The following is a 21,066-nucleotide window of genomic DNA, read 5'->3' on the forward strand; positions in this document are numbered from 1 at the left end:
GCATAAAAAACTAATAAGACTAATATTGGTTGACAATTTTTTTTGTTACTATGTTATAGTATATTATGGATACAAAATTTTCACTACAGATTAGTGTGGTGATTAATCTCTGTCGGAGAACCTACTTATAGATGTTTCTCTTTATATACAAGAGCTAAGAATCAAATTCTAACAACTTTGCTGAGAAGGCTTAAAATCTTTACCACTTTTGAACCAATCAATTATATATTATTTTCTATTGATAAATTTAGTGGACACATAGAGTGCATGTATTTTTTTTTTTTTTATATTACAAATAAGGTATGTGACTCTTTTGCAAAGTTTTATCCATATGTACAAGAGCTATGATTTGAATCTCTCCAAACAATGTTTGGTAGTCGTTATTCCAAAATAGGGTTAGTAACAAACAAGTTATGTTTAATTCCAATTTTTTTAATCTATTGTTAGTATTATCCTTTTATAAATAAATTCAGTTTTTTTTTTTGTTTAGTAATTTAGTGGCTAAATTTTTTACGTTAAACATGAATAAATGAAGTATCCTGAATTCAAACCTCAACTTCTGTATATATAATACGATGTCTCTATAAATTGAGATGAAATCACATAGACAAACAATTCGCTGATTGAACTTTAACCTAGACCGATAACCGAAATATGTTAAACCCATAAAAAGGATAATAAATCAGCAAAAATACATAAATAAAGCGTAAAATTAAATCAAGCAACGTAATATGAAAGCACTTCATGTCATACCACATGTGCTTGCCCCAGCTATGGCGACTGCGTCTCCAACTGTTACTATAACAAATTAAAATTGAACCCAAAATTTGTTGAAGGTTTATTTGATATGATTGTCAATAATTTGCATAAAAAATTGACTAAGAGAATGATTTTATTAGTATTAAAATTTGGCCGTCCAATGAGATGCGAAAATCCCAAGAAGCTTTAGTAGCTATTTTTCCTACCATTGCTTCAAGAACAATCAAATAACCTATAAAATTATACTTGTTTTAATTCTTGGGATCGTTTACTGATTTAAATATTTTTAGAAAACTAGTTAACCGATTTTCTTTCCAAGAGTTAGCCTAAAGTCTTTTTAGAAGCGCGTGGATGTATTATTTTTTTAGTTACCGTTGTAAATTTTAACATTTTTGTCATTTGTATTAATCTTCTTATTCTTAGAGAAAAATGATTATGTAATTTAGAGTTCGGCTGCGATGTAAATAAAATCTGACAAAAATTAATTCGGGTTCTCTCGAACGATCCGTCCAGGAGGAACTCTTAACCACTTGAGTCAAATGTCCTGGTTAATTTTAACAGTCATTTAACTATAACTATAATCTATATTAAAATATTTATTGAACACAAAATAAGTTCTCTCATTTTAATCAAATTTTTTTCATATGCAAATTTATTGAAAATTGAACATCAAACTACCTGGCTTAAGAGATTTAAATAAACTTCTTACTAGATATAGAATGAATATATTTTCTTTTGTAGAAAATAAAGAAGCATAACATATCTTTATTTGTTCATACAAAAAAGATTGTACGGCCATGAATTCCATACATGGTAACAATTTCAATTCAAGTAATTGAAAGTTAGATTAACATGCTTGTTAAAAAAATTAGCCTAAACATGAAAGTCATGGAGTATTATATTTAGTCAAACCCGATTTTACTAACTATGGTTTCAACTACGTATATTCCCCTAACTTTAACCACAAAATAAGCATGCCATATAGTATATATATTTGTCGTGATATGAGGTCCACATCAACCTACACAAAAATTTTGGACATTTTCATAAGCAAAATTAAGCACCTCTAAAAATTGACGATATTTATAAATTCATTAGTTCGTAGCTAATTAGACAACCTCTCGAGTTAGGGCAATGAAAACCTAACACTATTTGACAAATTATGGAGCTTCTTCACAACTTTATTCATGATTAATGTTGTATAAAAGATATATATCATTGCTTAATAAATATATATATCTAATATATGCATGAAACATTACATCTGAGAGTGAGTTACATTGCTTAATAAATTTATATTAGATACATATTTTAAAAAGTTCATATCATTGGATTGAAAGATTGGGGCTATCAAACACATGAACCCTATATATTTAGTAAATTTTAACAAACTATTATTTTTGTCCTTCGTTTTTTATTATTCTAAATTCTTTTTTACTAAAAATAGTAAAGATTCACCTTGGACCATTTTTAAGAGGTTAATATTAGACACATCTTAAAAGTTTATGGAATATATTATATCTATAAAAATTTAGGGTCTTCTAATATGGACTCAGTTGTTGGTGGACCTTTATTAGTTTTAATAAATTTAGTTTAATAAAATATTATACTTATTCTCTATTTTTTTTAGGGTGTGTCTAATCCGGACACTGAAAAATGATCCAAACGCGTACCTTTTTCATTTAGTAGAAAATAAAATTTATATGTACCAAAAAAAAATGTATAATATTAAAAAATGGTGAATAAAAATAAGATTTTATTAAAATTTACTAGAAATATAAAGGTTCACCTTTAGACTGCCATATTAAATAACCCCGGTATTTTGCATACTTATATAGAAATTTTTTTGTTGTTCAACTTATATAGAAATTATTATTGAGTTACTCCTCTCTAATTATTATTGAGTTTTATCTCAATTAAAAATAAGCAAAAATATTCTCCTTAGAGCATCTCATCTCCAACAAGGATTTCATCATTAATATTTCAAACACTATGGAATCATACTGGGAATTTTGTATCCATTTGAAGCTCATCTACTTTTTATTTTTATTTTTACTCAAAAAATCAATCGAAATCATTACAAATTCAATTTCACTAAAAATTAATAAGAATGAATTTGCAAACAGACTCACAGCATCCGAGTTAATAACATAAAACGACCTAATGTTTGAGACAAAGCCTAAAATTGATATGACAAACTTCAAATGTACGGAATAATCATGTATCCGGATCTGCAACGTTGATGATGCTAAAGTCATTGAATCTGCACTGAGTTGGGATCGAAACAAACCTGCAAATCTAAATAAAAACAAACACCGTACCAAGACGGGACAACACTGTACTAAGACGGAAAATCAAAACAAAGACTCCGTACTAAGACGAGATAAAACAAACCAGATGAAAAACTCACAAAAGAGAAAACTCGAATAAAACCTAAGTCAACGGGCGAAACCCGATTTGACTGGGTTTGGGTTTGGGTTCGGGTGACACCCGATAATATGGGTGTGGGTTTGGTATCAGTCAAACCCACACCCGAAACTCATACACCCACCCGAAATATTTTATAATTACCTAATTACCCTCATAGTCTCCCTCAATCTCCTTGGAAGACCTTAAATTTTAGTTGTAATTTAATTTCTTGAAAGTATATGTTGTAATTTCTTGAAAGTCTATGTTTGAATTTCTTTGGAAGACCTTAATTTTAGTTGTAATTTAATTCAAAGTCTATGTTGGAATTTAATTTCTTAAATTTGCAAATTATTTTTAAATGTGTTGTGGGTTTGGGCGTGAGTTTGTTTTGCCACCCGAACAGTCTTTGGGTTTGGGTTTGGGTGATGATTTCGGGTGTGGGTTTGGGAAGTGTCAAACCCGCACTCATGGGCGCCCGTTGTCATCCCTACTATACAATACGAGTTTCATAAAAAATCGTAGAGCACATATTTTATTTAAGGTATCGTTTCATACAAATATATAATTAATTATGCTTGTAATCAACCAACAGAAAAATTAATTAAGCCATAATACCTTTTAAGTTGTTTAAATATAAACCATTGAACTAAAATTATTATGGGTTATATAAATGTGATATGGTACACTGGAGCTACTAAATGAAAAGATAAGTTAGGCCAAAAAAATAAAATAAATTACATAAATTGGAGATAGTCTTAGGACTGAATTAGTGAAAGTTAATTAATTAGGTAATATATATACTGTTACTATGGATTGGAGAGTGCACCTTACGCTCCCTAAGATTTGTGGGGAACCCTATGAATAACTTTAGAAACATTAAATAAAAAGCATAAAATAATAAAAAGATAACAATATATAATAACAATCATACTAGTCACATTCATTCAGTAAACTTGCTTTTTACGATAAGTAGCTTTAACCATTCCCGTCGGCGTAGTCACCGGCCGTCAACCCTTTCCAAGAGTGTTAGAATGGTGGCGTTGACAACCATAATGGTATATAACTTCCATGCTTCTAACCACACGTACAAAAATTTATTGCTACCTTCAAAGTTCAAAGATATTCATAAATATCTTTATAGGTGTGGTGCAACTTGTTCTTATAATTAAGTGATTGAGGTTTTGAGTTTAGAGAGATTAGATGAGTTCTTCTAATGGTGGTGTGCCACCGGGGTTTCGATTTCATCCAACCGATGAAGAGCTACTTCATTATTACTTGAAGAAGAAGGTTGCATTTCAAAAATTTGATATGGATGTTATTAGAGAGGTGGATTTGAACAAGATGGAGCCTTGGGACTTGCAAGGTAAAGTTTAATTTTCTTATTATTTTTTTATAAAATTAATTTTTCTTATTTTTAGTTTTAATTTGTTATTCTATATATATGAGCTTTGAGCCCGAGAATATATTAATTACAATAAAAGGGATAATTTTCGATAAGCAAAAACTAGTTAATTTTCCTTATGTTTTGAGTACCTTAACTTCCCCATGTATTGTTGTTTTTATGTATCCAAATTTAATTGGTTTAGATGATCATTTTTTTTTTTGAATAAATTGGTTTAGATGATCATGTTTTCATGATTTTAATTAATATTTACAACAATAAACATTTTTTTGGAAATCTTTAAAAAAAAAAATTAGGGAACAATTTTGTTTATTAATTGGAGAATAAAAATTATTATTGATAATAGTGGTACTACTAACGACCATTTTACAATTAATTTAGTTGAAATTGAAATTCAACTTTATCCCCTCAACGTTACAAATTCAAACTCTTGCCATCGAGATGATAAAGATGTTTGATGATGCCAATTTTAGTTGATTCTCTTATTTACATCATCCTTTTGGTCTAGTCCACCTCCTATTTTTTTTTTGTATATTTCATCCATTTCCTACTGATATATGTTTTGAGGTAGTAGCCTTTTGCTACTCCTCCTTTTGAAAAAATAAAATAAAACTATTGTTTGATGCTCTTGTAACCCAGGCATGAAGATAACACCACCAAGATATCGCTTTATGCTTTCAAAAATTAAAATAAAATAATTAATAAGATATATTTTTTTTGTCAAGTAACATAATGATTAGAAATTTTAGACTAGGGTGCGAACTCCGGCCCCCTGCATATATAAATGCAATGTCCTACCAACTGAGTTAAGCTCACGAACAAGATATCTCATATTTTATTATTATCGAAACTAAAATTAATATAATATTAATAAAGATTAAAATAGATATATTAAATGAAATTAATTACATTAAAATAGAAATATCAAACAAAATAAAATTTATACAAAAATTAAGTAATTTTACTCATTGTAAAAAAAAAACGTAATTTTACTCAAACAATATATTATAGACTTAAAATAACAGGTTTAACAATAAAATTTATAGTGGTGGTGGCCTATAATTGAAATATTTGTTGAATATAAATCCCTAAATAGTGATTTAAATTATGACCCTTAATATTTTTAATAATAAAATTCTAATAAAATATTACTCATTTATTTTATTATTTTATTAAAATCTATAAGAGTTTACCTTTGAGAACACTTTTTTAAAGCCCATATAATATGCTTACATATTTGGAACCCATTTTTTTAGTGTTATACATTATGTATTCTAATTTTTTAGATTTGTGATACACAGAAAAATGTAAGATTGGATCAACACCACAAAACGAGTGGTACTTTTTCAGTCACAAGGACAGAAAATACCCAACAGGGTCAAGGACTAATAGAGCAACAAATGCAGGGTTTTGGAAAGCAACAGGAAGAGACAAATGCATTAGAAATACTTACAAGAAGATTGGAATGAGAAAGACTCTTGTGTTTTACAAAGGTAGAGCTCCTCATGGACAAAAAACTGATTGGATTATGCATGAATATCGCCTTGAAGATGGCAATGATCCTACTAATGTATGTCTCTTTCTCTATGTGCATTTTGTTTTACAATAATCTACATGTGTATTTTTTTGGTTAAATAGTTTACCGGTTAGAATTTCACCCTTTTTAAAGTGAGTAAATAGAGAATCTCGAATTTAAATCATGACTTCTGAATATTACAATGTTCCTGTCAATTGGTGACATTTTTGCAATTAGGCTGAAAATTATCTACCTTTTAAATGTGTCAAGGCATTTTTTTTTAAAAGATTGATTCTTTGTTTTCAAAGCTACTTTGTGATTGATCAAATTTCTCAACAACTTTTTTGAAAATCATTGTCTATTTATGTTGAATTTTTTGCCTACTCCTATGACAACGGGACTTAGATTCCGTGCAGTTATTGAAAGTGAATAATTCTAATAGATTAACAAATAATATTTATTAATTTTTAGATATATCAGAATTATCTAGTGTACCAGTATATATCTAAATAAGATGTAACAGGAGTATTCACCATTATAGAATCCTTAAACAAAATTGTATTTTAAGCCTTAGGTATACATATTTATATAAATGTTATGTGTTGATTATATGAATTCAATGCATTTGCAGGAAGATGGTTGGGTAGTATGCAGGGTATTCAAGAAGAAGAACTTATTCAAGATAGGAAGTGAAGGTGGATCCACACACAATCAAGATCAACAAATGAACAACATTTCATCCACCAATCATCGCTCCTTCATGCAAAGAGAAAACCAATACTTACTACATCAACACCAACATCAAAACCACCCTAGGAACCTATCCGGTTTCGAGCTCGAAAAACCCGAGCTCGGTCTACATTATCAACATTTGCAAAACTCCCAATACTCACTCTTCCACTCCCAAACCCAACCTCAACCTCTACAAGTTAACTTTGATTACTCATATGCATCATCTTTACAATCAGATCAACCTATTACAGTTAAACAACTTATGACAAACCCTAGAGATTGTGAGAGTGGTAGTGATGGTTTGAGATACCAAGTTTCAGAATCTGGTATTGAAGTTGGTTCATGTGAACCACCTCAAGAAATGGGTGTTGGAAGGAGTGAAGGAATGAATGAATGGGGTATGCTTGATAGGCTAGTGAATGAAGACTCAACAAAAGAGGCCACTAGGTTTGAGGATGCTAATCCTCATCAAATCAATCAACTATCATTGAGGGGAGAGATGGATTTTTGGGGTTATGGAAAACAATGATTTCCCTTCTCCATTTTATAATTTATATTGAAATTAAATTAAGATTGATTAAGTGTAAGACATGATTTTAAATTGCGGTTGCATAATGCTGTCAATCTTGACATTAAGATAAAATGTGGCCGCAATTATAATTGTGATTATATTGCACATACATCTAAAACTTTTATATTGTGGCAACATGTAATTGTGTACCACAATTTAAAACTATGATGTAAGTTTGAATGTCATGCATGCATTAGATGGTTCTAACCATTTAATTATGGGTATAGAAAATATATATGCATATTATTATTATGATTGTTATTATTTTGATATTGATCATTGAAGATTATTTGTAATATTTTAGAATTTATTGTTTGTCATATGTACCAAATGTCAATTTTTGAAAGTAATTAAAATTGACTGTGGTTACTTGATTGACTTTATATGTATAATAAATCTTGGATTTTATTCATTTTATTGGGTGAGACTTTGCGAGTTACATATTTGCAATTGCATGATACAAAATCAAGTAGATGATGATAATTATTCTTGTTTGAAATTATAAGGTGCATGAAGTGCATATTCTATGTCTAAGTAGTGATGGTTGTTTCTTGATTAGTCGTAGGTTCTATCTCCAAATGAAAGGAGTGGTATTTGCAAAAAGTAAAGTTGAGATTTTTAAGTCACTAGTTTTGGTCTAGTGATGAAGGATTTGAGTCACTGAGAACTTAGTTTGGGAATCGGTGATAACACATTAAAATGAGATTGGCGAGTCAGGGAGAACGAGTGAGAATGATTTGGTAATCTTCTATCACCTCTTCGATTCCTTTCTCTTTATTAGCAAATGTAAAAATCAATAGTATTGTTTAACTATGTTTACTTGGACTGCATTTATATGATTGAAGTGTGTGAATATGCGTTGAAAAGTTAGGTAGCATACAACTTTAATGTTAAACCCAAAGCGCTGTTCGAAAGTCTTGTTCAAAGGTTCGAATTATTGAAGCAGTAAAGTTGACTACATGTTTTGAGTCACTTAATCATTTGTATTGAGTTAATTAGCGCCAACAACACAAATTAATAACATCTCATAATCAAAGAGAATCAACACTTACGTCATGACTTTAATTATTAATATTAATAGTCAACAAATTTTATCTCAATAGACAAAAAATGCAAAAATTATTAAATCGAACGTCATGACTTCGCATGAATGTATGATGCCTTTATCATTTCGTCTATATAAGAAGAAAAAAAACAATAAGATTACATATAAAATTTTATATTAAAAAAAGGTTCACAAATGTGTGAGCTATCGAGATTCCATCCACAACATTTGTTTAATATATTTATTTAAATATCTTGAATAATTTATTTATCCATAACATTTTGTTGTTTTTTAGTGAGAGTTTGGTATTTAGCGGTGGAATCAAAAGTGAGGCAACCGTCTTGATTCCACTAAAAATACCATTTTATTTTATTATTATTTGATCAAAATCCAACCATTTTCACAAACTCCATTTTCAAACCTCCCAACAACAACCTCAATTTTCGATCCAATTCATGAATTGAAGAAAGTTGAGAGTCGAAAAATAAAGATGATGTTGTGTTTGGGTGTAGTTGGTGGGTCCACAAAATGTCTTCAGTTGAACGATTCTTGTTACAGAATCAACAACAACAACAAAAGATTCATTCATCTAAACAAAAATAGTTTCAATAATACGAGGTGGCGTTTTATGGCACTTGAATCAGCAGACTCTTCTTCTTTTGCATCTTCTTCTTCTATTGATTCTGATAAAAACTCTTCTGCTGGGTATGCTTTTTTACACTCCTCTGTTTAAGATATACACCTCCTTTTCAACTACCAACTTGTTTGTTAGTTAGTTTCTTTAGGGGTAATTTTGTTTTAAACGCAGGTTTTGTATTATTGAAGGACCTGAAACTGTACAAGATTTTGCTAAGATGGAACTTCAAGAAATTCAGGATAATATTCGGAGTCGAAGAAATAAGATTTTTTTACATATGGAAGAGGTGAAATTTGGTTCTTTACATTAATACATACTGATATGCTAATGCTAAGTTTTAGATTCATTATCAGTTATTAAATGCAATGAAATGATCTCTACATTAATAATATGTTGAAAAGATCTCTGAATTTGCAAATTTTAGTTAGAGTGGTTCTTGTATTGGTAGTTGTAAGGACTCTAATGACCTTAAGTTGGCCTCTGTTCGTCTTGTGCATAGACCGGTTATTAATAATAATATATTTGCCGTTCAAAATAAATAAATGACCTTAAGTTGGAAATTATTGGGGATCGGATGCATTTTTTTTATCGGTGGCACCAATGGTTATTTTGATATTTTACAACTGTCTCCGAGGGAATTTTAATTTGTTACTTTGATGTTACAAGAGGGAATATATACTTTTTGATGTCAAATTTAGTTGTTAGTTAGTAGTATTGTCTCCTTTGTATGAGTTTGAACCCAGAACCTCCAACTCCTTTAATTCCTTTTAACTCCACTTTATGACTGAACTTATTCATATAAGTAGTACGTTAAACTTATAATCTTTCTTGGCAATTTTATCGAGATAAAACTGAAAATAGTTTATAGGCATGTCACATGTTAAATACCTAAGTTCTTCCGAAATGTCATATGTTAAATTCATCTTTGGATAAAAATTAGCTTCTAAACTAGAAAGTCATAGCACATTTTGAACTGAAAAGAACTATCTGGCTTCCTATAACTGTTACACTTCAGATCAGGGATATTAGATTAGTAACAATTGCAAATTAGTTTTAGGACAGCCACAAGGGAATGGTACATACATAGCAATAATTTCAATGCGCATAGTTAACAATTGTTGTAATTTTGGTGTGTTATAATACTTTTTATTTGCTTGACTAAACCAGTATAAAACCGTCATCTGCTGTGGTTAGTTGCTAAGGGCTATGGAAGAGGCGTCATAAGTCGTGATTTAAGTAGCATAGCAGATCATCGAAATTATCTTATGTGGGTGTGTGTAATCAATCTATCTGATATACTACATCTAGTACTCTTGAAACAACTATTGGAATTAATTAATGTGGTTTTGTGGCTTAATTAGTTGCAATTATGGTTTTAACCTTTATCAACAATATACTCGTATTTTTGTAGGTTCGTAGGCTTAGAATACAGCAAAGGATAAAAAATGCTGAACTTGGAATTTCGCAAGAAGAGCAAGAGAATGAACTTCCTAATTTTCCATCATTCATTCCGTTCTTGCCTCCTTTGGTAAGTTCTATGTAGTTATTTCTGAATTATGCCCATAAAGATTTTTCTTTCAATTTGGAGGGTTTGGCAAATGGTAATCACTACATGTATTTTCTGCAGACTTCTGCAAACCTCAGACAGTATTATGCAACCTGTTTTTCTCTTATCAGTGGGATAATTCTTTTTGGTGGTCTTCTTGCTCCGAGTGTAAGATTTATCAGCACTTAGTTTTGTGTTTTCCAGCTTGTGTATTTGCCTATGCAGCTATAGCGTAGCGGAATATAAACAAATTGTTATTGTTCTGCGATATGCTATTTAGTACAAAATGTTGTCTAATAGAGGCTATATTGTCACGGTAGCATTGTACCATAGCAGAAATTGAACAAACCGCTATTCTTATTAATAATGCTTATGAATCATTGCAATTTGCGAATTGCAGGATACTGCAATTCTGTTTTTATATAAACGTTCCCTTTGATATATCATGCTTAACTTAAAATGAGAACTGCAATATACACGTGTACTTTTTATATCCGTCTATTGTGGCACTCAGTAAGCATTATTCTGTTTATTTCTCAAGTTTCAGTCATTTGAAATCGTCTCATATTCATCTCATTTCTCAGTTGGAGCTTAAGCTTGGAATAGGAGGCACATCTTATGCAGATTTTATTCAAAATGTGCATCTGCCTATGCAGTTGAGGTAGTGTCTGTTTTCTGATTTGTTTTCGCCTATTTACTTAACTTTCTTATATAGTCATGTAAAATTTGAAGTTCTGTCAATAAAATCTGTAAATTATCTCTATATAGATGGATACTTTCTTATATTAACTAAATTCTATTTGATATTGTAGTCAGGTCGATCCTATTGTGGCGTCATTCTCTGGTGGAGCAGTTGGAGTAATCTCTGCATTAATGGTCGTGGAGATAAACAACGTAAAACAACAAGAACAGAAAAGATGTAAATACTGTCTTGGTACTGGTAAGATTTCCAAACCGCTTCTGAGGTCTACGTTTTAGAAGTCGAATTTCTAAAAAGCGGAATTAAAGCATTTTTGGTATATTATTTTCCTTTCTTAATGCAAATTCTTGGAGTTTTATTTTTTGAAATACTTGGAGATTTTAAAACTTCATCTGTTGACATTCCTATTGTACTTTTTCCATGTCAGGATATCTTGCATGCGCTCGCTGTTCAAACACAGGAGCACTTGTTCTGATAGAACCGGTATCCACCTTCAATGGTGGTGATCAGCCTCTATCACCACCTAAAACCGAGAGATGTTCAAATTGCTCTGGATCTGGCAAGGTTGGTCATTTAAAAGTATCGATTTCATTTTGTTTTAGTTCTGCTCTAATTATATTTAAGCACTGCCATAATCTACACAAGTAAAATTCAATGTCACATTTTAATGACATTAACATTGTTACCATGGTGATGATTATAGTAACTGCAAAACCTTTTTCATGTTATCTTCGCAGAGTCTAACCGGTTATGGGTCTATTACTCTATTTGATTTGCAAAAGAATAAATATTGAACAAAACAATACAGAACAAACTTCTAAGTTACCAGACAACTTTTTGTCATGTATAGTGTTTGGTGGAAAATGGATAGTACAAATGAACCAATATAAAATTTACTATATTACCCTTTTTGATTTAGAATAATGTTACAACTGTCATACTGAATTTTGATTGCAGGTCATGTGTCCAACATGTCTTTGTACTGGAATGGCCATGGCGAGCGAACATGATCCGCGAATTGATCCTTTTGATTAGAGTTTTAATATTGTGATAGATATATCCTAAATAGGGACTTTCAAATTGTATGATTGTATGGTATATGTTTCTGTTGTGGAATAATGGAATTTTTGTAAATATGTATAAACACAATAATATGCAAAAGAAAATGGTTAAGAATGTACTTTTATATGGTTTTGGTTTATACAGAATATTGTTTTCCTTTATTAGCAGTTGGACATGATAAATATCCCAATAGTTCAGGAACCTTATTTTATAAAGCTAACTATTGATACACCATACTTGATACTACCCGAGTCTCTAACATGATATCGCACCAGACAGCCAGCCGGTGTCCTGATGGTTGCGGACAATGCTTTATGCACCTTTTCTCGACAAATCCTATATATGTATGTAAAGTATGCTCGGGCATTACCTAAACAATTCAACTGTAATTGAAGTACATTAATGATTTATTTATGTTCACTCACTTGGTTCCTTGTATGTAAAGTATGCTCTAACAACTCAAAAACTAAGTAGGCATTAAAGGATTAAAAAACATTAAATAATGTTTTATTGTTCCATTTATCCAAGATCATGCAAAGTACACAGCTGGTTGTTGAGATCAATTTCTTTTTATTAGTATTTCTTATAAATACATTTGATACAATTTTAGGATTTTGTACCATAGGAGTAACTAGAAATAAACTCATATTTTATTTTCTTAAAAATATTTCTGTTTGAAAACACCAAGAATATGAAGAGAATTGTAAAAAATGAGATTGTGATTGTTGGAGGTGGTATATGTGGCCTTGCAACAGCCCTTGCCCTTCATAGGTATTTTTTTGCAATTATTCCAATTTTATATATATATATATTAAACTATGATATCATATAAGATAAAGTTTACATTTTGATTTTTTTGCAGGAAGAAAATAAAAAGTTTGGTGTTAGAAAAATCGGAGGAGTTAAGAGCTACAGGGGCAGCTATAATTGTGCAAGCTAATGGATGGCATGCACTTGATCAGCTTGGTGTTGGTTCAATGCTTAGACAAACTGCCATTCAGATACAAGGGTAATAATGACTTTCTACAAAACAGGAATAGATGGTCCATAATAAAAGTATATTTTGATTTATAAAAATTACATTCTTCAAATTTTGAACCATCTAATCGAGATCAGACAGACACAAATCCGTCGCAGTCACCGACTGTACATGATCCATATCAATAACATCATCATCTTATATTTAGCTGATGATAACTCAATGCACATTATCAGGGGAAAATTCATATCTATAAGTGAGGATGAGCAAAAGGAAGTAGCATTTGGGTGAGTTATTAGAACACAACCTCTATGAAAATGATTAGTTAAATAAGTAGAAATCATGTGTATCTCATGGTTAATAATTAATTTTGTTAAACAGGATTAATCAAGAATTTAGGTGCTTAAAGCGCACTGATTTGATCAAAGCCATAGCCAATTGTTTGCCTATGGAAACTATAAGAACTAGCTGTCAAGTAGTTTCTATAGAATTAGATTCAGCTACACACTATCCACAGCTTCTGCTTAGCAATGGAAGTATCCTTCAAGCCAAGGTATGTTCTAAGAGTCCTCATATTCAGCTACACACTCTTAGGGATGGCAGAAAAACCCAAACCCGTGAGACCCACCCGAACCCAAACCCAAGTCAACGGGCGAAACCCGAATTGACTAGGTTTGAGTTTGGGTTTGGGTGACACCCGAAAATATGGGTGTGGGTTTGGTATCACTCAAACCCACACCCGAAACTCATACACCCACCCGAAACATGTTAAAATTACCTAAATACCCCCACTTATATATATAAGTGTAAAAGTAAAATTAGGTTTTTCACAAACCACAAACCAAAATTGTGTTTGAATTTTGCTTGAAAGTTGGAAGAACTTAATTTTGGTTTAGTTGTAATTTAATTTCTTGAAAGACTATTTTGTAATTTTAAATTCCCTTGTAATTTTAAACCTATGTTTTTGCTAAGTGATTGACAATATGTTTAAATTCCATTGTTTTTGCTTAAATTTACCTTGTTTTGCTTAAATTTGCAAAGTAGTACAAAATGCGTTGTGGGTTTGGGTGTAAAAAACCCGAACCCAATGGGTGTGGACGTGGGTGTGGTTTTGCCACCCGAACAGATTTGGGTTTGGGTGTTGATTTCGGGTGTGGGTTTGGTATCACTCAAACCCGCACCCGTGGGCGCCCGTTGTCATCCCTACACACTCTTCACGTTTGATAAATAAGGTCTCAACATGGTTTATAAGTAGAGACAATAATCACCAATTTTATAGGGTTAAGTTAAGTCTAATTCAAAAAATTTAGATTATATCATAATCTTTCCAAAATCTCAGCACTATGTGTCTTTTCCAAATCATGAAATCCAAAATAACGAAATTTTGTCATATGCAGACCAACTGGCTTAACAACTTGGACCTGGTTTGAATGCAGTCGGTCATTCCTGACTGCACTGCATTCAGTCACATCTGAGCCATTCAATGCAAGATTGGATGGTCTGACTAAATTTTATATTTTAAAAATTAACAAAAAATTGAACTTAAAATCTTAACTGTCTGGTTTTGATCAGACTGTTAGTCTGTAATGACTGCATGCAATTTGACTACACTGAATCCATTTCTTAAAAACTTCAACTAAAAAGTGTGTTTTTCACTAGTAAAAATAAGGTTACGTACAGCAATAACTCTCTCTGACACATTGGAGTCGTCCGACCAACTTAAGTACTTGACCAAACAAACACTACATTCAATCTAAGTCAAAAGTTTGCACATTTATGTTTGTTGGTATATTAGGTTGTTATTGGATGTGATGGTGTGAATTCTATCATAGCAAATATGGTTGGACTACACCAAACAAAGCTCTTGCGTTTCTCTACATGTGTTGCTAGAGGCTTCACAAAGTACCCAAATGGTCATCAATTTCCTAGTGAGTTTGCTGTTATAAGCAGAGGTCAAGTCCAACTTGGAAGGATCCCAATGACTCACAAGCTTGTTTACTGGTTTGTAACAAGGCTCAGCACTTCTCAAGGTAACATATGATTAGAAATATGTATATGAAAAAAAATTTCCGAATTTTGTAGCAATTAAATTTGAAAATTGACTTTTAATCTTGAAGCAGATTCAACAATTTCAAAAGATTCAAATCTTATCAGACGATCTTTATTGGAATCAATGGAGGGTTTTCCAATACATGCAATGGACATGATACGAAGTTGCAAGTTGAACTCTTTGCATCATACTGACTTGAAGTATCGTCCGCCATGGGATTTGCTTCTTAACAAATTCCATAAAGGAACGATAGTAGTTGCTGGCGACGCAATGCATGCCACTGGTCCATTCATTGCACAAGGTGGCTCAGCCTCGATCGAAGATGCCATTGTTCTAGCTAGATGTCTAGCACAAAAGATGCATAATACGAAGAACATGATGATAGGACGATGTATTGTATCAGAAGCATTCGATAAATATGTGAAAGAAAGGAGGATGCGAATCTTTTGGCTCTCTTTAAATACTTTCCTTGTTGGGAAAAAGCTTGATACTAAATCATGGATAGTGAGATTGATAGTCATTGCAATCATGGTTGTTCTATTCAGAGATCGAGATTGCCATTCGCGTTATAATTGTGGAACTCTACGTGAAGAGGAAGGTGATTACATATAATTTTAAACAATAATCACATATCATGGAGAATTGAACAATTGTAAAATCATATATCATAGGCCACTAAACAGGAATTCTAATGAGATTGAAGTCATAAATGTTTGAAAATAAACCTAAGAGGCAAAAACCAGATCAGAAATGTTTTTGAATATCTCTAGACAACTATCTCTCAATTCTCTCGGTAGCATCGTCATCTCTAATAAAAAAAATGTGTCTAGTGTCCAACATATCAAGCATAATTAGTATTTAATTATTATTATTATTATTTTAGGATTTGTATAAAGTCTATAGAGTCAATCACCTTAATTGTTGGAGATATTTGTTCCTTAATTTACTCCAATTAGGTTACTATACTTGTGTATATATACACCTCTTGTAAACTCTCAAAAGTAATGCAATATACAACTTTATTCATTCCTTTATATGGTATCAGTTGGTAACGTTCCAGCCCTACCCTGTTAAACCAGAAAACGCCGTTTTTTCTCCGTTTGCCGTAACACTTTGCCTCCCATGGCTTCCGATGGCTCTCGCTCCATAGCTAACCCCTATGAACCCTCCAAACCCTTTGCGTGTATCACCCTCAGCGGTGTCACCAAGCTTCTCCCTACCAATTACCTCAATTGGAAACTCCAGGTAGAAGCCTTCCTTGATGGTTTTGATCTACTCAAATACACTGATAGATCGTTCCCTGCGCCGACAGCAACGATCACCACCACCGCAACGCCTCCGGTAACATCACCAAACCCTGCTTTTCAAACATGGCGTCGCCAGGATCGCCTCATCTATGGTGCCATCCTCACCACTCTTTCCGACGAGGTGGCCTCCTTGGTGTCCCAGACGAAGACCTCGCACGACCTCTGGGAGCTTCTCAAGAACACCTATGCCAAAGCCTCCCGCAGTCACCTTAAACAACTCAAGGAACGTCTTCGGATGGCCTCGAAAGGTACTCAATCCATCACGACCTACATGCACTCTCTGAAGCAAACTGCTGATCTCCTCGCCTCTCTCGGATCTGTTGTCTCCGTCGAGGACATGACCGACCATGTCTTGCGCGGCCTTGATGACGGTTACCGAGCAGTCATTGATGGGGTCAACGCAAGGGACACTCCAATCACCTTTGATGATCTCCTCGAAAAGCTCCTCATCCAGGAACTCTCTCTTGCTGCTGCTCAACGCCAATCACCTGCTCCTGTTACTGCGCTGCACGCTCAGGCAAGGTCGACCAACAACAAGCCTCGACCAAGTCAGGCACCTGCACCGACCAACCAACGCCCAGGTGATCGCAAACCATTCCTTGGTCGATGTCAATGGTGCAACACCAAGGGACACGTCCTCGCTGACTGCCAACTCTTTCGGACCCAACACCCCAGCGTCCCCGCACCTCCTCGTTCTTCTCCGAGCACCACTGGCCAGGCCCAGGCCCACACCGCTACTGCTGGCACATCCTCGCCTGGTTTTCTGCTCGACAGTGGAGCAACACATCATGTGACCAACGACCTTACAAATCTGGCACTTCACCATCCATACACTGGCCCCGACTCCCTCTTCATGGGGAATGGTTCAGGTTTAAACATCTCTCACTCTGGAACACTTTTAATTAATGATTTATCCTTGTCTAATGCTCTTTATGTTCCCTCCATGAAACAACAAATCATTTCTGTTTCTCAACTCACCAAACAAACTAACTCTGCCGTTGTTTTCTTACCAAACTCTTTTTATGTCATGGACTTGCAGACACGCCAAACAACCCATAAAGGCTCATGTGTGAATGGACTTTATCTGTTGCCCACGACCTCACCTTCCGCCCACACCGTCCAAGTGGAATCCTCTGCTTCCTGGCATCACAAGCTTGGACACCCTTCAACTTCCATCTTTAAATTTATTCAACATCATTTTTCTTTAGGTTCAAATAAATTTCCGCAATCAGATTGTAATTCATGCCAAATTAATAAAAGTCATAAACTTCCTTTTCATGAATCTACTCTTACATCTACTTATCCATTAGAAATAATTTTTTCTGATGTATGGACTTCCCCTGTTTTATCTATTGATGGTCTTCGTTACTATTGTTTGTTTGTTTATCATTATACTCGCTATATATGGCTATATCCCATGAAACTAAAATCTGATGTGCAATCTATTTTTCCCAAATTTAAAACACTAGTTGAAAACTTCTACCAACACAAAATAAAAGTCCTATACACTGACAATGGTGGCGAATACATTGGTCTTCGTTCCTTTCTAAGTACTCATGGCATAAGTCACCACACCACTCCCCCTCATACACCCGAACACAATGGCATCTCTGAACGGCGGAATCGGCACATTGCTGAAACCGGTCTCTCCCTCCTTCACCACGCTGGCCTTCCCCTCACCTACTGGCCTCACGCCATGACCACTGCAGCCTACCTCATTAACCGTCTCCCTACCCCAATCCTCGGGCACCAATCACCTTACTCTAAACTCATCCGCATTAGTCCGGATTATCATAAATTAAAATGTTTTGGATGTTTGTGTTTTCCCTGGATTAAACCTTATGCTAACCATAAACTTGCTCCAAAGTCTACTATGTGTGTTTTTGTAGGTTACTCAGCTGATCAACATGCATATCTATGCCTCGATCCTTCAACTGGACGGATTTACACCTCTCGCCATGTCAAGTTCGTCGAAACTGAATTCCCCTTCCGTTCACTGGTGGCCCAACCGATCACGTCCACGACCTCACAGACTGGTCCACTCCAACTGCCCGTCTTGCCGACCATCGCTCCACCTACTGCGAGCACCAATCCCACATCCCCGGATACCTCACTTGTTGAGCCTCCCTCCCCGTCTGGCATTTCCTCCCCGACCACATCCCAATCCTCGTCCTCAAATACAACGAGCAATGAAACGACCAGTAATGACCCCCCTTCCTCCTTACAGCCAACATTGCTCCCACAACCACAAATGACCTCTCCCCCCACAACGACCACTGAACCCCATGGCGGTGGGATCATCACCCGGTCCAAAAACAACATCGTCAAACCCATCCACAAACTCAACCTCCATGTCCGTCCCTCATCCCCGATGGAACCTAGTACTATTACCCAAGCCCTTCGTGATCCGGACTGGCGTTCCGCCATGTTGGCTGAATTTGATGCCCTACATCGCAACAACACCTGGGAACTCGTTGGTCGTTCCTCTGCTCAAAATTTGGTTGGTTGTAAGTGGGTCTTTCGCATCAAGAGAAATCCAGATGGGTCCATTGATAGGTACAAGGCTCGATTGGTCGCTAAGGGTTTCCATCAACGCCCTGGTTGTGACTACACAGAAACATTTAGCCCCGTCGTCAAACCAGTGACAATTCGGATCATCCTCGCCTTGGCAGTTCGACAAGGATGGTCCGTCCGCCAGCTTGATGTTAACAATGCCTTTCTTCAAGGGACGCTCAACGAGGAGGTCTACATGGCTCAACCACCTGGCTTTGTTAACAAAAGCTTCCCTGATCATGTCTGTCGCCTAAAGAAGGCGCTCTACGGGTTAAAGCAAGCTCCTCGCGCTTGGTATATGGAACTTCGTGTATTCCTGCTCTCCATTGGCTTCGTCAATTCCACCGCCGATGCTTCTTTGTTCATTCAGCGGACACCACGCGCGACACTATACTTGCTCGTCTATGTCGACGACATCATTGTTACGGGGAGCTCCTCGACAGAATTGTCCCGTCTCATTGCTACACTTGCTGCCCGTTTCTCATTGAAAGATCTTGGCTATCTCAATTATTTCCTGGGTGTTGAAGTCATTCCTTCCGCTGCGGGCATGTTTCTTTCACAACGGAAATACATCACTGATCTCCTTCAAAAGTCGGGCATGACAGAAGCTAAACCAGCGTCCACTCCAATAACTGCTACTCCTCCGCTGCTCAAAAACTCTGGTGATCCCTTGCCCTCCCCGACTGAATACCGAGCACTAGTTGGAAGTCTCCAATACTTGAGTCTTACTCGACCAGACATTGCCTTCGCGACCAACAAACTTGCTCAGTTCATGCAGAACCCGAGCACCATGCACTGGTTGGCTCTCAAGCGCCTACTTCGCTATCTGGCCGGCTCTTGCGACAAAGGCATTTTCATCTCCGCGACTGCTCCCCTGAACTTTCATGCGTACTCAGATGCGGACTGGGCGGGTGACAAAGATGATTACATCTCTACCACTGGTTACCTGCTCTATCTTGGCGACACCCCCATCTCTTGGAGTTCCCGCAAGCAACGCTCGGTTGCTCGATCATCCACTGAAGCTGAATATAAAGCCTTGGCCGACACGGCCAGTGAACTCCTTTGGGTACTCTCTTTGTTCACTGAACTTGGTCACACTCCTACAGCTGGTCCTGTCATCTACTGCGACAATCTTGGTGCTACACATCTGAGTGCTAATCCTGTCTTCCACTCCAGAATGAAGCACATAGCCTTAGCTTATCACTTTGTCCGTGAAAACGTTCAACGTGGCCGTTTTCGTGTTTCCTTCGTCTCTACCAACGACCAGCTTGCTGACATTCTCACCAAGCCTCTGCTTCGCCCCCGGTTCGAGTTTCTACTATCCAAGTTGCATCTTTCTTCCAGGTCGCCCAACTTGCGGGGGGATATCAAGCATAATTAGTATTTAATTATTATCATTATTATTTTAGGATTTGTATAAAGTCTATAGAGTCAATCACCTTAATTGTTGGAGATATTTGTTCCTTAATTTACTCCAATTAGGTTACTATACTTGTGTATATATACACCTCTTGTAAACTCTCAAAAGTAATGCAATATACAACTTTATTCATTCCTTTATACAACATACGTCAGTATCATTCAATTAATTAATTTTCTCAAATTATTATCAGTATTGACTTGTCAATTTAAGTATTTCATGGATTAAATGAGTTAGGGAATAGGGACAACTCTTGATTTGAAGTTGGTAACATGCAAAATTATTGGATCATCACTTATATAATGTTCAAAATTATTTGTATCCTGTAACTTAAAGATTCTCTATTTTAACTCGTGACTACACAAGAGATTGAGTTAT

The 21,066-nt window shown here is 34.8% G+C and overlaps 3 protein-coding genes across 3 annotated transcripts; all 3 read left to right on the forward strand.

Annotated features, from left to right (window-relative positions):
* The first annotated feature begins 4,282 nt into the window (after nt 1-4,282).
* LOC123919728 (protein BEARSKIN2-like) lies at nt 4,283-7,710 on the forward strand. Its single transcript, XM_045971717.1, has 3 exons — nt 4,283-4,531; nt 5,872-6,140; nt 6,718-7,710. The coding sequence occupies exons 1-3, from the start codon at nt 4,369-4,371 to the stop codon at nt 7,345-7,347; spliced, it is 1,062 nt and encodes a 353-aa protein (XP_045827673.1). The 5' UTR covers nt 4,283-4,368; the 3' UTR covers nt 7,348-7,710.
* A 998-nt stretch (nt 7,711-8,708) lies between these two features.
* LOC123919729 (protein ORANGE, chloroplastic-like) lies at nt 8,709-12,518 on the forward strand. The gene is made up of 8 exons (XM_045971718.1): nt 8,709-9,139; nt 9,243-9,357; nt 10,483-10,599; nt 10,699-10,785; nt 11,202-11,278; nt 11,430-11,557; nt 11,745-11,881; nt 12,275-12,518. Exons 1-8 carry the CDS (start codon nt 8,925-8,927, stop codon nt 12,350-12,352), a joined length of 954 nt encoding a protein of 317 aa, XP_045827674.1. The 5' UTR covers nt 8,709-8,924; the 3' UTR covers nt 12,353-12,518.
* A 502-nt stretch (nt 12,519-13,020) lies between these two features.
* On the forward strand, nt 13,021-16,224 carry LOC123919730 (monooxygenase 1-like). The gene is made up of 6 exons (XM_045971719.1): nt 13,021-13,150; nt 13,242-13,388; nt 13,595-13,645; nt 13,740-13,911; nt 15,154-15,388; nt 15,479-16,224. Exons 1-6 carry the CDS (start codon nt 13,071-13,073, stop codon nt 16,018-16,020), a joined length of 1,227 nt encoding a protein of 408 aa, XP_045827675.1. The 5' UTR covers nt 13,021-13,070; the 3' UTR covers nt 16,021-16,224.
* The last annotated feature ends 4,842 nt before the right edge of the window (nt 16,225-21,066 follow it).

This window comes from Trifolium pratense, linkage group LG4, assembly GCF_020283565.1.
Source record: "Trifolium pratense cultivar HEN17-A07 linkage group LG4, ARS_RC_1.1, whole genome shotgun sequence".
Taxonomy (NCBI): Eukaryota; Viridiplantae; Streptophyta; class Magnoliopsida; order Fabales; family Fabaceae; genus Trifolium; species Trifolium pratense.

Bases quoted from the DNA above. Each gene is read 5' to 3' on its own strand.
- LOC123919730 (XM_045971719.1), top strand. From the start codon at position 13,071: ATGAAGAGAATTGTAAAAAATGAGATTGTGATTGTTGGAGGTGGTATA. The intron at 13,151-13,241 runs GTATTTTTTTGC...ATTTTTTTGCAG, and splicing joins ACAGCCCTTGCCCTTCATAG to GAAGAAAATAAAAAGTTTGG. The intron at 13,389-13,594 runs GTAATAATGACT...GCACATTATCAG, and splicing joins ACTGCCATTCAGATACAAGG to GGGAAAATTCATATCTATAA.
- LOC123919728 (XM_045971717.1), top strand. From the start codon at position 4,369: ATGAGTTCTTCTAATGGTGGTGTGCCACCGGGGTTTCGATTTCATCCA. The intron at 4,532-5,871 runs GTAAAGTTTAAT...TGTGATACACAG, and splicing joins GGAGCCTTGGGACTTGCAAG to AAAAATGTAAGATTGGATCA. The intron at 6,141-6,717 runs GTATGTCTCTTT...ATGCATTTGCAG, and splicing joins ATGGCAATGATCCTACTAAT to GAAGATGGTTGGGTAGTATG.
- LOC123919729 (XM_045971718.1), top strand. From the start codon at position 8,925: ATGATGTTGTGTTTGGGTGTAGTTGGTGGGTCCACAAAATGTCTTCAG. The intron at 10,786-11,201 runs GTAAGATTTATC...CTCATTTCTCAG, and splicing joins GTGGTCTTCTTGCTCCGAGT to TTGGAGCTTAAGCTTGGAAT. The intron at 11,882-12,274 runs GTTGGTCATTTA...TTTTGATTGCAG, and splicing joins ATTGCTCTGGATCTGGCAAG to GTCATGTGTCCAACATGTCT.